Here is a 17605-nt window from a genome sequence, read left to right on the forward strand (position 1 = left end):
AGGACAAGATAGTTGATCTAATACTGACCCTCATCTTAGGGTGGTATCTGAGATTTTTGTTTTTATGTTCTTTGTTTAGTTTAATCATTGGTTATTTTTAGAACCTTAGTATTACACCCCATTACTGTCTTCAGATTTATTATATTCTAGTTGGTTCTGGCTGGTGTGGCTCAGTTGGTTGAACGTCATTCTTTGCACCAAAGGGTCACGGGTTCGATTCTGAGTCAGGGCACATGCCCAGGTTCTGGGTTCCATCCCCCATCAGGGTGTGTGCAGGAGGCAGCTGATTAATGTTTCTCTCTCTCTTAAAAAAATATCAATAAAAACATATTTTTAGTCTGGCCAGTGCAGGTCATGGTTCGATTCCTGATCAGGGCACATTCCAGGTTTCCGTGCTCAATACCCAGTTGTGGACTTGCAGGAAGCAGCTGATCCATGATATATTCTCTCATCGTTGATGTTTCTATCTCTCTCGCACTCTCTATTTCTCTCTGAAATCAATAAAAATATACAGTTTTGGATACAGTTTTCACTGCATTAGGAATATTCAGGTCCTAAACTGTCAAGATAACCAATTAATAGGGTGAGCATTTTTTAAAAAATATATTTTATTGATTTATTACAGAGAGGAAGGGAGAGGAATAGAGAGTTAGAAATATCGATGAGAGAGAAACATCGATCAGCTGCCTCTTGCACACCTCCTACTGGGGATGTGCCCGCAACCAAGGTACATGCCCTTGACGGGAATTGAACCTGAGACCCTGGGACCCTCCAGGCCGCAGGCTGATGCTCTATCCACTGAGCCAAACCAGTTGGGCATGGGTGAGCATTTTTTAAAACAATATTATACATCTTTGAACTTGGCATCTGACTTTTTAAAAAATACCATCCACCATCTATTTTCTCTTACATTCAGGCACATGATAATAGGACCCGATCTATTACTACTCTTTTTGTGTCCACGTGAAATCACTCTCCCAGCCTAACTCATTATCATTTTCAGCCTTCTAATAAAATTTCCATTTATTATATGTTTACATGGGTGGGTTTTTTTTCCATTTAATCCAATTACATAGTTCAGTATCAAAGTCAAATAAAAATGTTGTCTATAGCACTTACACCACTAGTTTAGAGAGAGTACAGATCATTATAACCTGTTGCTTGAGTGTCCCGGATTTATGTTATTGATTGTTTTTAACTGTCAGCAGGACTGTCCGTTAAACTTAGTAGGACATTGACATTTCCATGTGTTTTGAGACAGCACTGCAGTCTGCCACTATCTTTTGGATCCATCACCTATCGAGTTAACTATCCACTCCAGCCATGTGCCATCTGCATATTTGATGAGTGACATCAGTCCACTAACTAGCACTGCAGCTGTGTCTGGGATGGGGATTGAGGGCTGGAAGAGACAGATGGGCCCCACAGGGGGTCATAAGCAATTAGAACAGAACAATGCCATGGACACTTCGCATTAAGCAAGGCAGAGAGAGTCCAAATCAGGTGTCGTGTAAGAAGGAGCTAATTTGGGGGATTAGATAACTTTTACTTGGCATGAAGACAGGAGACCTGGGAAAAGATCCACCCCAGGAATTAATAAATTAATACGATTGAATGAGTGAGGGTTCTCCAGAAGACAAGAACCAATAGAATGTATGTGCATATATATATATATATATATATATATATATATATAGAGAGAGAGAGAGAGAGAGAGAGAGAGAGAGAGAGAGAGAGAGAGATTTTAAGAAATTGGCTCACATGATTGTGGAGACTGGCAAGACCAAAATCTGCGAGGTGAGCTGGTTCCAGGAAAGATGTGCATTTTAAGTCTGATGGCGATTGTTGGCAGAATTCCCTCTCCCTTGGGACTGGAAAGTCTTTTTCTTAAGGCCTTCAACTGATTGGATGAAGCCCACCCACACATGGAGAGCAATCTGCTTTATTCAAAGTCTACTAATTTAACTGTAAATCCCACCCCAGAAATACCTTCACAAAGACATCTAGAATAGTGTTTGAGCAAACATCTGGGTCCTGTGGCCTGGCTGAGTCAACGCATAAAATTAACCATCACAATACCATGTAGGAAAGCCCAAACCCAACACAAAACAGCTGGGTTTATCCAACCGGTGAATTAGTTCCCCTTGTAATTTCATACCTTGTGCCTCCCCTCATCACGGACACATCCTGGCATGCCTTTGCCCAACCCTGCTTCCTTCAACACTGGAAAAACTCTGCTCACCTTTCAGAGTTCAGATCCAATGTCACCGGTGTGACACTTCCTTTAATCCCACATCCCTTCCTCCCTTCCCGAAGAACTCGTTCCTTCCTCGACCCTCTATGCCTGTGCTGTGGCAGCACTGGTCACACACACTGCGCTGCAATTGCTTACACATCAGACAACAGACTAGCAAAGTGGTGCCAAATGCAAACCCCGGCTCCAGCTCCCAGGGTTCAAGTCCCGACCTCACAAGTTACCCAACCTCTCCGTGCCTTAGTTTCATCTATAAAAATGGAAATACAAAGTTGTACTGACAATCTATGGTTGTAGTGAGAACCTAATGTACCTAAAACTCTAAGAATAATTTTCCACATGTAGTAATCACTAAAAAAAAGGCAGTTATTTTCATTCTTAATGCTATTGTTGCTCTTTGGTTCCTGTGTCAGGTGGAAAGATCCAGTGTTTCTGGAGGGCAGGGACAGCAACAAACCTCCCCCCCGCCATAATGCATGGAATAGACCAGGGTCTATAGGCATCTATTAGAGTGTTCAGTGTCTTATATTCATGAAATGCTCTAAAATATCCAAAGCCTGGCAACATTATAGCCCAGGACATCACGTGAGGTCATTCTTATCCCCATTTTACAGATGAGGGAACTGAGAAGTAGACCTGAAATGAATTGTCCAAGGTCACACAGCTGGCAAATGCAACGTTTTCAAGTTCAAGTCCAAGGTCATTGAGAGAGAAGGACAGAGATGCCAGGAATCCGGGAACGTTTTCCTCTCCTGGCCTAGGTACCAGCCTCCCTCCTCCCATCGCCTTCTTCTCGTTGCCAAAATCATGGACATTCTGGATGGCGAAGCCTGCAACAAAGATGAGGCCTCCATCCCTGCACCAGACTGACTGAGGAGAGGGTGTGGCCAGGAGAAGGCTATTAATACAAGATATCCTCGGCCGTGACCGTGGCCTCTTCTATTTTGGTCTTAATCTCTGGGAGGGGAATCTGACTGATGGCCACCACCACCAAGTTGGCAGCGTGGGCGGAGGCGCTGGCCACGCAGATCCAGAAGGACTCTTCGTACTGCTCTTCCACCACCACGAAGCGGAAGAGCCTCTCCTGGAAGTTGGCGATGCGTTCCGTCAGGTCGTGGAATCTCACGGCGGCCATGAAGCTGGTGATGGCCAAGGCCACGACGCCACCTGCAACCCAGAAAGGTGGCCCTCACTCACAGCTCCTTTCGTCAGTCGTAACGACTTCATGGGAGGTGGCATTTCTGTGGCACAGACAACAAACTCGCTTTGGGTTTAAAAAAGCCCTGAGGGAGCCCTAGCCGGTTTGGCTCAGTGGATAGAGCATTGGCCTGCGAACTGAAAGGTCCCAGGTTCGATTCCGGTCAAGGGCAAATGCCCAGGTTGTGGGCTCGATCCCCAGTGGGGGACATGCAGGAGGCAGTTGATCCATGATTCTCTCTCAGCATGGATGTTTCTATCTCTCCCTCTTCCTTCCTCTCTGAAATCAATAAAAATATATTAAAAAATAAACCCCACAGATGTATAAAAAAGCCCTTAGGGAGACACAAATTTTTTTTTAAAATATATTTTATTGATTTTTTACAGAGAGGAAGGGAGAGGGACAGAGAGCTAGAAACATCGATGAGAGAGAAACATCAATCAGCTGCCTCCTGCACACCCCACTGGGGATGTGCCCGCAACCAAGGCACACGCCCCCGACCAGAACCGAACCCGGGACCCCCCAGTCCACAGGCCGACGCTCCATCCACTGAGCCAAACCAGTTAGGGCGGGAGACACAAATTTTAAATTGCTTTTTAAAGCGGCAGATAGCCCACACGGTGTGAGAGGTGAGCGATGTTGCAGAAAGAGGGTAAGCTTCAGATCAGATGGGCTTTCACCCTTGACCCCTCTGATTTTTTTCCTGCCCAGTGCCGTTCTTTCTAGGGTGTGCACATCTGGATTAGTTCAATTTCTAAATTGTTTAGGATTAGGATGTAGACCCTGAGGGCGATGTGGGAAGATATAAGAAAATGCCCTAGCCCAGTGGTCAGCAAACTGCGGCTCGGCAAACCATGGCTTGCGAGCCACATGCGGCTCTTTGGTCCCTTGAGTGTGGCTCTTCCATAAAATACCGACTTCTGTGCATGGGCCACAAAGTTTCAATTGCACTGTACGTGTGCGCCCGCACGTGGTACTTTGTGGAAGAGCCACACTCAAGGGGCCAAAGAGCCGCATGTGGCTCACGAGCCGCGGTTTGCCGACCACGGCCCTAGCCGGTTTGGCTCAGTGGATGGAGTGTTGGCCTGCAGACCTAAGGGTCCTGGGTTAGATTCCAGTCAAGGGCATCCACCTCCATTGTAGTTTCCTCCCTGGCCCAGGACCTGGTTGGGCTAATGCAGGAGGCCACCAGTTGATTTGTTTCTCTCACATGATGCTTCTCAGTCTTTCCCTCTCTCTCCTACTCTCACTAAAAATCAATGAAAAATAGCCTTGGGTGAGAATTAACAACAATAACAAAAAAGAATATCTTATGTGTGGATCGGGGTTTCCACAGAGGGTAGACTGCTCTCTGCTTTTTAATGATCCTCTTCCCATGTTTTAGATTAAGAAGAGATGAGAAAAGGAGGAAAGGACTCCAAGCTTCATATGTTTCCGACCTGTTGCTTCAAACTTTAACTTCTCTTTCTCTCTCTTATCCTCTCTCTCTCTCTCTCTCTCTCTCTCTCTCTCTCTCTCTCTCTTTCCTACTGCCTTGATTTTATCTGTATTTAAAAAAAAACACACATTTACTATGCTTTTTGTTTAGATTATTACATCTCCATTGAAGAAAATTTGGACACCAGAAAAAATCAGAAAGATGAAAATACAAATGTACTTTTATCCTAAAAGCCAGGTATAAACACTTTAAACATTTTAGTGTATTTCTTTGCATTTCTTTCTCTTGAACAAAATCAGTATTATGGCGCTCTAACCGTTTTACACTTGATTTCCCCCCTTACTTGAACATTTCCCCGCGTTGTCAAATATTCTGTTACTGCACCACTTTACACTGGTACAACAGTTTGATTAAGTGTGATCTTATTTCTGGGTACCTAGATTGCTTCTAATTTTTGATATTAGAAAGCACTGCAGCAAACCCCTTCTTATGAATATCTTTTCCAGTTATTTCCTTAGCAAAAATTCCCATTGGAATTGTTTCATGAAAATATATTCATATTTTAAAAACATGTATTTTTATTGATTTCAGAGAGGGAAAGGGAGAGAGAGATTGAAACATCAATGATGAGAATCATTGATCAGCTGCCTCCTGCACGCTCCCTACTGGGGATCGAGCCTGCAACCTGGGCATGTGCCCTTGACTGGAATCGAACCTGGGACCCTTCAATCTGCAGGCCGATGCTCTATCCACTGAGCCAAACCAGCTAGGACGATATTCATATTTTTATGCCCTCTGATGCTAAAGTTTTGTCAAAATGCCTTTTTTTAGTACCTGGTCAGTGGAGCTTGAGAGTATTGTCTCTCTGAGGAAGGAAATTGCCAGAGATAAGCATTTACTTAGGAAGCAGGACTGAGCACTTTTCCACGCCAGTACTGTGGGGGTTCATGCAGAGGTGAACGGGACACCTGCAGCCCAGGTGGGGGGTCAAGCATGTATAGAAGTGATCCTAAAGGATGGCCACAGTCTCAGACACAGGCAACTACGTGCTAACTGACTTACGGACAATGCATTCTAATACAGGGTCCAACAACAGTACCTGTCTTTGTACTTCATGGTCACCCTTGTCAGGTAAAGGTAGCAGATTATTGCTAGAACACATTGCCCATGGGACCTGGGCTTTCTGAGATGGCCCTCATTTCTCAGGATTTTGTTATTTTCATTACAGATGATTTTTTAAAGTTTAGAACTAAATGTGAATTAATGTCCATGTATCAATATACGCCCAAATTCTCACACACACACACACACACACACACACACACACACACACACTCCTTTTGTATTGGTGTTTGGCTTGGAAAATAGGGCGCAATGGTCATCAATGAGACCAAGGATTAATGAAAAGGCAAAGGGCTTGGCCTCAGCGTTACCTGGTTGGAATCCCACCTCTGCTACTCGCTGCTGTGTGACCTTACGTGTGAGCTTCGGGCTCCGCATCTGTAAATAGGGGGCTAATAACACTTCATTCAGTGGTCGCCAACTGGTGGTCCGTGAGGTCCGAAAGGTTGGCAACCGCTGCATGGAGGTTGTGAGGTTTAAACAAAAGAGGCAGGTGAAATCCCCAGGTTTCTTCTCTCCTGTCATCCATGAGGGCTCCTCCCAGCAGCAGCCCCTAGTCATGCGCTCTAACCATTGGGTCCTTTATTGTGACAGAGACTCTGCCTCGTTTAATAAGGAGGACATCCGTGCCGTCAGGAAGGCTATAGACCCAGGGAAGTGAAGGCGGAACTCAGCCTAGTGACTGCGAGGACACCAGTTTCTCCCCCTGGGGCCCTCCTTACCTGCCAGGACGTTCCATAGGCAGATGCCCCCGGGGCCATTGACCGCCTTGTAGGGAACCTGGATCATGTTGAGAATGGCAAAGCCCATGCTGACCAGAGCCAGGGCCAAGGCCAGGAAGAGGAGCAGCAGGATCATCACGTGCAGGCCCGCGTTGAGCTCCTTCACCAGCTGTGGGAAGACTGCGGAGAGGACACGGCCGTTATGTCAACACCAGAGCTCAGCTCAAGTTCCTAGGGCCCAAGCTTGCGTACCACGGAGGCTTTACTAGAGGGTGTGAGGCCGGGCAGCAAGTGCTGGGCTTTCAAAGAGCTGGAGCTGGTCATGGCCTCCGGGTCTGCCACCTGTTAGTTGTCCAACCATCCTCTCTTCCTTGAGGAGAATGCAAACTCTAAACGTGTCCTGTTGGCAATTTAAAGTGCATTGACTGCACAGCCCTGGGGTCTGGTGTGAGCTGGTGCATATAAACCCAGATGGCATTATATATATATTAGTAGCCCTGTGCATGAATCTGTGTGCCAGTAGCTCGCTGCTGCCCTCCTGTAGCTCTCCGCCTGCTGCCCCACCCTCCTGTAGCTGCCCCTGTCCCCTTCCCCCTCCCCGCTTTTTCCCCCCTCTCATTGGCTTGCTGCCCTGTCCCCTCCTGTAGCTATCTGCCGCCCGTTTGTAGCTCGCTGCCCCACCCTCCTGCTGATCAGTGATCTGGTCCTTACGCGGTCTGTCATTAAGTAACAACAATTTGCATATTACATCTTTATGATATAGGATTATTGATTTCAGAGAGGAAGGGAGAGGGAGATAGAAACATCAATGATGAGAGAGAATTAAGTCCACAATCTGGGCATGTGTCCTGACCAGGAATTGAACCATGATCTCCTGGTTCATGGGTGGATGCTCAAGCACTGAGCCACACTGGTGGGGCAGAAGGCGTCTCTTTGGCAAAAGAGGTTGGCAAGAGAGTCAGTGAAAGAGGGACGATTGCAAAGCTTGAATATGTGTTAAGAGAGTTGCTTTCATTAAATCAGGATTGGTCTCAGGGATATGTGTGAAGAGGGTAGCAGGATGTAGCCGAGTGAAGCCTAGATCTGGCACCCAAAGATCTGGGTTCAAATCTCAGCGTTGCTCATTTGCCACAACTGTCAAATAGGATCCTCTAAACCAGTGGTTCTCAACCTTCCTAATGCCGCGACCCTTTAATACAGTTCCTCCTGTGGTGACCCCTAACCATAAAATTATTTTCGTTGCTGCTTCATAACTGTAATTTTGCTACTGTTATGAATTGTAATGTAAATATCTGATATGCAGGATGTATTTTCATTGTCACAAACTGAACATAATTAAAGCATAGTGATTATTCACAAAACAATATCGAATCTAATAAAAGAGAACATGCAAATTGACTGTACCTCTGCTACACCCAAGCCACGCCTACCAGCCAATCAGAGCGATTATATGCAAATTAACCCAACCAAGATGGCGGCTGGCAGCCACAGAGCTGGAGCAAGCAGGAGGCTTGGTTGCCCTGGCAATGGAGAAAGCCAACCTTCCAGCCTGCCCTGGCTGGCTGTGGCCTCTGCTCAAGGCTGCAAAGTTTCAATTATAGAAGATAAATAAATCCCAGATACCTGCTTCCAGCCAGCCTCCACTGGGGGCTTGGGACTAGGGGCCGTGGCCAGCCTGCAAACAGCCATCAGCCACTCACCCAGGCTGGCCAGGCACCCCAGCAGGACCCCCCACCCTGAAGGAGCTGTGGCCAGCCTGCAAACAGCCATCAGCCCCTCACCCAGGATGGCCAGACACCCCAGTAGGGACCCCCACCCTGAAGGGGCTGTGGCCAGTATGAAAACGGCCCTCAGCCCCTCACCCAGGCTGGCCAGGCACCCCAGTGGGACCCCCACCCTGATCCGGGACACCCTTCAGGGCAAACCAGCCGGCCCCCACCCATGCACCAGGCTTCTATCCTATATAATAAAAGGGTAATATGCAAATTGACCCTAACAGCAGAATGACTGGGAATGACTGGTCACTATGACACACACTGACCACCAGGGGGCAGAGGCTCAATGCAGGAGCTGCCCTCTGGTGGTCAGTGAGCTCCCACAGGGGGAGCTCTGCTCAACCACAAGCCAGGCTGACGGCTGCCAGTACAGCGGTGGTGGTGGGAGCCTCTCCTGCCTCCTCAGCAGCGCTAAGGATGGCTGACTGCAGCTTAGGCCTGCTCCCTCCTGGCAAGTGGACATCCCCCGAGGGCTCCCAGGCTGCCAGAGGGCAAAGGCTGGGATGAGGGCCCCCCCCCTGCCCCCGAGAGCACAAATTTTTGTGCACCGGGCCTCTAGTGCAGTGATGGCGAACCTTTTGAGCTCGGTTTGTCAGTATTTTGAAAAACCCTAACTTAACTCTGGTGCCGTGTCACATATAGAAATTTTTTGATATTTGCAACCATAGTAAAACAAAGACTTATATTTTTGATATTTATTTTATATATTTAAATGCCATTTAACAAAGAAAAATCAACCAAAAAAAATGAGTTCACGTGTCACCTCTGACACGTGTGTCATAGGTTCACCATCACTGCTCTAGTGTAATTATATATGTGTTTTCCAATGGTCTTAGGTGACTGCTGTGAAAGGGTCGTTCGACCCCCAAAGGGGTCGCGACCCACAGGTTGAGAACCACTGCTCTAAACCCTGCCCTTCATACCCATCTTACAAGATTTTCCAGCGGATCAAGTGAAGTGTGTAGGGATGATAATAGCGCCCACCAGTGGGCACTATGGGGAGCAAGGAGCATCACTGTGCATCCCTCATAATGACTCACAAGGTAGACATTATTTCCCCATGTCTGGTGGACACTCAATTATGCTGCACACTACTCTGAAAATGTCCATATGCATGTGGCAGGATAATTGAGTATTGGTATTTGTTTTCTCTATATTTGCCACTATGTGCTAGCTGTGAAGATTAAAGCATATATCATACCAGAATAATTTAAATATTGCCTGGGAAAAAGTCAGTTCCCCAAAAGGGTGGCTGTGGTTGTTGCTGTTGCTATTTTTACTCTCTGACTTTGCAGATCCTGTCTCCTATCAGTGTAATGGGGGTAATGATACCTGCATAGTGTATGAATTGGGGGTAATCAGCATTGACTGAGCATTAGTCAGTGGCTGAGCATTTTACATTTGTTCTCTCCTTCCATCCTTGTGACAAGGATATGTGGTTGACTTTATGAACCCCTTTTCCCCACAGGTTTGGAGACATTAACTCCCTTATCTTTGGGGAAGGTGACCCTGAACTCTACACACAGGATTATAGTCTTGTGTAGCCTACAGAGTTTAGATCACTATTTTCTGTAGTTATACATGAAGACTTCAAAATGATGGAACACTAAAGAAATGGGCAGACCCACTTGTCTGCAACTATCCCAGGGTTTCTACTGAATACCTCCCGGTCAAATTGGGGTCTGTCTTTGAACTCCAAAGTCCCTCCTTCATCATTTGATACCACTGACCAGCACCTCTTTGTCCCCCTCAGGATCCAGGACTCAAAGCTCTCCTGAGTCCACTCACCCCACAACCCCATTCCTTTCCCCTTGGGGCCTTTGCTGGCTCACTGCCTCCCATTATTCATGGAAGGTGGGTGTCTCCCAGGCCTGAGAGCGAGCGTTTTGGGTCCTTCTTCCTTTAAAGTGTCCTTTCCACTCAGAAGTTTCCAGACATTCCATGTCTACGTCCTTAGTTTTGATCTAACTTCCTGTCTGGGAGTGTTTCCATTTACAGTTATCTCCACCAGGTTATCAGATCAGCACTGGAAACCGTACCCTGGAAAATAAACTCCTTTCCAAGGGATTTTCCTGCGTAAGGCTTCTAGCTCCCTTTTCTTTCCTTCCCACCTCAGTGCCCCTAATATATATTTGTTTTTCTTTTCACACTTTCAGCCCTTTTTTATTCCAAACATAGTACCTATGCCTGGTTACCTACTTGTTTCATTATCCCTTTCTTCCTTTGTAAAACATATTTTTATTGATTTCAGAGAGGAAGGGAGAGGGAAAGATAGAAATATCAATGATGAGAGAGAACTGTTGATCAGCTGCCACCTGCACACCCCACACTGGAGGTTGAGCCCGCAACCTGGGCATATGCCCCAACTGGGAATAGAGCTGTGACCTCCTGGTTCATAGGCTGACATACAACCACTGAGCCACGCTGGCTGGGCTCATTATCTCTTTTTTTGAAATGCAATCCTGAGAACATGACTAGCATCGCAATCCTCACCAAACACTTAAAGTAGAAATGAATCACTATGTGATTGGCAAAGATAAAACAGTTTGCTAATACAGTGTGTTGATAAAGGTGTCAAACTGTAGAATATTAATTCATATACTCTCCTGAGAAGACAATTTGGTAATTCTTCTACTCTCCTAAGAGGGCAATTTGGTAACTCTATCAAAGCAATTTCACAAGAGCACACCCACATATGTTCAAAGCTGTATACTAGTATATTGGATATTCATTCCAGTAGCAAAAGATTGGAGAAAAATCAAAAGATGAAATTGCTAGTCATGTGTCCTTAGGTATGAAAAAGGATCTTAACTGGTTGTAATATACAGTTGGCTTTTTCCCCCTAAATTTTTATTGATTGATTGATTTTAGATAGATAGATAAATCAATTTGTTGTTCTCCTCATTTATGCATTCATTGGTTGATTATTGTATGTGCCCCCTACTGGGGATGGAACCCACAACCTCAGCGTATCAGGATGTGGCTCTAACAAACTGAGCTACCCAGCCAAGGCTACCGTTGACACTTGAACAACATGGATTTGAACTTCACAGGTCCACTTACATGCTGACCATTTTCATCTTGTAAACAGATGGCATCAACTTACAGTTGTGGGGCACTGGCACCTCTAACCTCCATATTGTTCCAGGGTCAACCATATAGTTCTTTGGTTTTCTCTATGATTGGTTTGGAAATTGGTTCTCTGGGGTGTTTCCTTTTAACTTGTCCTTTATTTTTATTTCATTGTTCGTGTGTGTGTGTGTGTGTGTGTGTGTGTGTGTTCAGCCTTTTATGTTATTTTTTTTTTAAATTCTCACCCTATGTTTTTTAAAGATTGATTTTGAGAGAGAGAAACATCAATCAGTTGCCTCCCATACGTGCTCAGACTGAGGATCGTACTCGAAACCTAGGTATGTGCCTTGACCTAGAATCGAACCCCTGATCTTTTGTTGTACATGATGACACGCCAACCAGCTGAGCCATCTGGCCAGGGCTATGTTATGTTTTTAATAGAGCTATATATTCCAATATCCTCAATATCCCATTCTAATTTAATTGCCAGGTAAATGCAACTATTCCTATTTTCTTGAATGCATGTAACAAAATATGTATTTCCTTCATGTATTTTAAATGATGTCAATTTGTATTAGAGTATTTGTCAATGGCCCAGCTTCTGCCTTTATACATTTAAAAAGATACTAACCCTGATCAGGTTCTTAAGAACTACAATTTTGAAATATAAAATCAAATAATGAATAAAATTCTTTATTCTCAGCAATATGTTGAGTAATTTTGATTTTGTATTTTGTAGAACGCTGTTCTCACCAGCAATCTGACTCCAAAGGCTTGCAGGATATTGCCTTTTTTGTTTTTGTTTTTTCTTTCCAGAAGACCAGTCATGGAGTCCTGCTCTATTTACATCCAGAGCAGCTCTGACGTGACACTGGATGCCAGCCAACACTAGTGCCTGTCAGCCGATGCTCGTGCCCGCCCACGTTCATGGCCAGCAGCCTTGCCTGAGGTCTCCTGCCAGCAAACAAGCAAGCTAGGCTTTGAACCGGGGTAGTCTGATTCCAGAGCCCAGCACAGAGCCCATTTGCTTTTTTCAGACTACAAAATTTTTAATTTTTTTAAATTGATTTCAGAGAGGAAGAGAGAGGGAGAGAGGGATAGAAACATCAATGATGAGAGAATCATTGATCGGCTGCCTTCTGCATGCCCCTCACATGCCCTGCCCAAGAATTGAACCATAACCTCCCGGTTCATGGGTCAACACTCAACCATTGAGCCACACCAGCCGGGCAGACTCCCAAGCTTTTATAAAAACAGAAGTAGAAGCAGTTGCCATGCTCCCTGATGGCTGGTTTCTGCTGGCAGCCTACTGCACCTGCCTATGGGACTGGCTGAGAGAGCCTGAGGCAGAGGGTGTGGCCATGAAGTCCCTCTCTGCTCTGCTGTTTCCTGGCTGGGCGGCCTCAGGCAAGTTATGCAACCTCTCTGAGCCTCAGTATAGTCTCTGCAAAATGGGATCGTTAATAATTCCCTCTTTATAAACTTGTTGTAAGGCTTAAGAGACCAGCTGTGTGAAGCACTAGCAGAATGTCTGCCACATGTAAGCACTCAATATTTTAGTAGCTATTATTAATAGTGGTAAACGAAAAGGAATACAAATCCCTATTTCTAATGTTTCTACGAGCCTTCACAGGGGAAAAAAGGTCTCTTCTTAGTGCCGAACAAGAACCCCTGGGTGAGTGTGGACTTTGTCATTGTGTCTCAGGGTGAGGCAGAAGTCAAACTCCACATTTAGACATAAGCACCCTTCCTGATTTGGAAAAATAAGTGTTAGAATAAAGCATCTTTCCTGCCCCGAACGTACTCACTCGTGAATTGGGACTCGCGGCCCCCGAGCCCGCACTGCCGCACCTTGCACCCTCGGAAGAGCCCGTAGTAAATGTCCCCAATGAATTTGACCAGCTCTGGGTCGGTGGCGTTGACCAGGTCCACTCCCGTCTGACAAAGGATCTTTCCGCTCAGCCAGTGGGGCAGCACCAGAGCAACAATGATGAGGATGAAGGAGGAGAAGCTGAGTAGCGATGCCAGCCCGTACCACACCTTCTTGAACCATCCGGGCATCCTAGTGGGTGCGGGTCACCCCCCAGGCGTCCGAGCCGCAGCGGGGGCTGTTGACATCTTCCAGGCACTCGATGACCCTCTGGCCGGAGGTCGGCTCTTCAAAACCCACCATTTCAAGATCCCAAGTCCATCCCCCGGTCCTCCCTCAGCGCCTGCGTCCACGGCCGGTGTTTACAACCATGTCCCTGAGCCTCTGCGAGACGGTCTTCACCTGAGAGGGTAGATGAGTGTGTTACTGAAGGAAGTAACCCTATCCCTCCCACTAGACTAATGTTTCAGCCCAGGGTTTAATTGTTCCTCGTTTCAAGTATTTAAATAACCCTGGTGTGGACCTCTTCGTGACGAAGATGTTATTAGCAGGCAAAACCAGGCAGATCTGACTATAAAGAGACACCAGCAAGCATCCAAAATGCCTAAGTGGAAGGAAGAAAGTGGAATGACTAGCCCTTGAATATTGCCAACAATACATGGTATCGAATGTCGATCACTCCGCTGCGTGCAGGGCACTTCTTTCTCTAAGATGTCACCGCTGTCAGAAATACCGTGGGATGACTTCTGGGCCGAAGGCGTTTAACTGACGTGTGTAAACCGGGCTTTACGGTGGCTCCTGGATGTATCCCTGGGTGAATCTGCCGTGGGTGAGACTGCAGCCCGGTCCCGCACTACAGTCCTCTCTTCCACCCCCTGCCTGTGGCATCACTGAAATGGGAAAGGAACGTATTTTTCCAACGTGTTAGCAAATAATGATCCCCCCGCTGGGCTCTTCCTCTCTTTTTCTTTTAATCTGCAGGCACTAGAAAAGAAAGTCCCTTATTTCTTATACGGTAGCTTTAAAAATGTTGACTTGCGGTCTATTGCTTAAATGTTACCTTAATATCTTGTGAGACAGCCCTAACCAGTTTGGCTCAGTGGATAGAGTGTCGGCCTGTGGACTAAAGGGTCCCAGGTTCGATTCTGGTCATGGGCATGTACCTTGGTTGTGGGCACATCCCCAGCAGGAGGCAGCTGATCGATGTTTCTCTCTCATCGATGTTTCTAACTCTCTATCCTTCTCTGTAAAAAATTAATAAAATGTATTTTAAAAAGTATCTCATGAGACTGGCAATGGCTTTGGGGAGCAAGATTGGGCAGAAGCGTCACGGAAAAATTCCTTTTTGGTCACAGAAATCTGGAGGGGGGCTCCCCAGGGTTCCTTGCTAACCAATAGGAGGTTCGGGGACCTCAGCTGGAGAGTGCCGAGGGGGAAGCGGGACAGGAGCGGGACAGGAGAATGGAAAGCCAGGTCCCTTCCCTATAACTGGGGTTCACGTCTGTGGTGTCTCTACAAGGAACACAAAGAAGAGCCCCCCCCCCCCCCCCCCCCCCCCCCCCGTCCCCGGAAGCTTCTGCAGAGCTCTACCACCTGCAAAGGGCTTTCCCAGGGCTTTCCCACCCTGATGCTCCATAACCCTCTGTGGGAGGCAGGGGTGGGGGTGGGGCGGGGCGGGGATGTACTGACTATTCCAGCCATTTCTCTCCTGAGAACACTGAGGGTCAGGTCTTTGACCTGCAATAGCTCATCTTCATCACAATGACCTTAAAATAGTGTTTTTCTGGCAATAAATAACAAATTACATATAAAAGAGTGCTTGGGGGGCTGGAGGGGGCCAATGGGGGGAAAAAGGGGACCTATGTAATACTTTCAACAATAAAGATTTATTTAAAAAAAACGCAAATTGGTAGTTAGAAAGTTGTGATGAGGATGCAAAGTACAGCACAGGGAATACAGTCAATAATATTGTAATGACCATGTATGGTGTCAGGTGGGTACTGGAAATATTGGGAGGGACATTTTGTAAACTATGCTGTACACCTGAAACTAATACAAAATAATATTGAAAGGGAACTGTAATTGGGAAATAAAATTTAAAATAAAGAAAAAAAAAGAGTTCTTGACACATGAATACTTTGCCAATAATGACATTCTGTTTTAACATGAAGCGTGCTCTGAGAGGCAGGACATGCGCAATACTTTTGCATCACATTTTGGCCCCAAATGATGTGCCTCTGTCAACTTTTGATGTTTCAGAGGCGAAGCCATTCTGTTTAGAAATACTCTCTGCGAAACAACTGACTCCCAACAAGCCCTTGGCATGACATTGGAGATGTGGTTGAGCAGAACCATTAAAGGCCTGGGTTCAAATTCCTACTCTTCTGGGCACGTGCCCGGGACTCTCATGACTCCGTTTCCTAACCTGTCACAGGACTGCGGTGTGAGGTCACATGAAATGGCCCACGCAGATCACTCAGCGCGTGCGTGGCATATAGAGGGCCCTGAATAACCGGTGTTTGCCCCAGCCAGTCTCCCAGTAATTCTATTGCCGGTAATGAAGCTTCTGATAATAAAATGAGTTACAGGATGCAGCCTGTTCCCTCATGACGTATTCCTGCATGCCGTATCTGGCACAAGTTTATTGCATAAACGTGCGTGTGTGCTGGGTACAGGGCCCTGTGTTTGTGTGGAGGGTGACACAAAGGTGTGTGATATGGGATCCTGCTGGCAAGCTTACAACAGAGTTAGGACAGCGGTTCTCGACCAAGGGTGATTTTGCGTCCTGGGGTACATTTGGAAATACCTGGTGATATTTTTGATTGTGATGACCAGGGTGTGGGGCGCTGCTCCTGGCCTCTAGGAGGTAGAGACCAGAGATGCTGTAAGCATCCTAGAAGGCACAGGACAGATGCCCCCTACCCCTACCCCAACCCATGGCCTGCACAGAACCGACAGTGCTGTGATTGAGAAACCCTGTATGAGGGGCACAGAGTGAACTATTTGCAAGAGAGAAAATGCCTATTGGTGAGGCAGGTGGTACCATTTGGTGGGGCTTACACACAGTCACAGAGTTCCAAGGATAATATTATAGGACTTGACACCATTGAACTTGTGTTCCTATCAGACCAGAGGCCTGTTACGTACTCATATTTTTAAGCAAGCAGTATTTATTTTTATTAATTTGGGAGATACAAACACTTAAACTACAGTATGCTACAATTTCTGTATCATTGGTTTGGTAAATTTTAATGCTTAAACATGCCCCCCAAATCGATATTAAAATAGCCCCCTTACTCCCAAAATGCAAGAAGCCTGGAACTCACAATCTCGAAGAGGCCCAATGGATTGTAGCATAAGTGGTGGCAAAAATGTCAATATTACTAATGTTCAATCGGCATTTATCAAACCCCTACTACTATTTAGAGCCACACAGCTGTAGTACTAGCTTTTAAAACCCTTTCCGAAACCAAAGGCAGCTAGGCCATTATATTCCCCTTTAACTGGCGAGGAGACTGAGGCTGTTAAGCAGGGTGGCCAGGCAGTAGCCTTCACTCCTACTGAAGGAAAACTGTATTACTCGTGGTTTGTCTTTTTTTTTTTTAGTTTTTAACTTAATTTTTAATATTTTAATTACAGTTGACATACAATATTCTATTAGTTTCAGGTGTACAACATAGCTGTTACAATACTATTGACTATATTTCCTATGATGTACTTTATTTAGATCCTCATGACTATTTTGTAATTGTCAGTTTGTACTTTTATTTTCTTCTTTCTTTATTGATGAAGGTATTACATATGTTCTCACCAGTGGTTTGCCTTCTCTCGCCAGTTGACTCCCGTTCTCTGATCCTGAGATGACGGCCGGGGCCATCCCACTCTCGCCGCCCTGCTCTCCACCGCTCCGGCCTTAGCCCCGCGCCCTGCACGCCAGAACCCCGCACCTACCCGCAGGCTGCAGGGCTCAGCGGACGCACCGGTCCGGGGCGGGCCCGCCGGGTTGGGGGCGCGGCCGAGAGCGCCCGCCCCTCTGGGTCGCCTTCCTCCCCGAGCCAGGCCGCGCGCTAGGCGGCAGCAGCGGGCGCCACGCGGGGCGCGGCCGCGCGCGACTCCCCTCGGCTGGTTGGGCGGCCGGGGCGGGGCGGGGCGGG

General features: G+C 46.6%; 1 protein-coding gene across 2 annotated transcripts; it reads right to left on the reverse strand.

The window, feature by feature from the left end:
• Window positions 1–736: 736 nt before the first annotated feature.
• Window positions 737–17588, reverse strand: CLRN2 (clarin 2). 2 transcript variants are annotated; one of them, XM_059675017.1, is made up of 4 exons: window positions 17403–17588; window positions 13390–14341; window positions 6735–6914; window positions 737–3421 (listed from the first exon to the last, which is right to left on the reverse strand). In XM_059675017.1, the coding sequence occupies exons 2-4, from the start codon at window positions 13640–13642 to the stop codon at window positions 3156–3158; spliced, it is 699 nt and encodes a 232-aa protein (XP_059531000.1). In that variant the 5' UTR covers window positions 13643–14341; window positions 17403–17588; the 3' UTR covers window positions 737–3155. The 2 variants fall into 2 exon arrangements, with proteins under 2 accessions (XP_059531000.1, XP_059531005.1); XM_059675022.1 differs by lacking the exon at window positions 17403–17588 and adding an exon at window positions 17263–17380.
• Between the last annotated feature and the right edge of the window lie 17 nt (window positions 17589–17605).

This window comes from Myotis daubentonii, chromosome 1 (assembly GCF_963259705.1).
Source record: "Myotis daubentonii chromosome 1, mMyoDau2.1, whole genome shotgun sequence".
NCBI lineage: Eukaryota > Metazoa > Chordata > Mammalia > Chiroptera > Vespertilionidae > Myotis > Myotis daubentonii.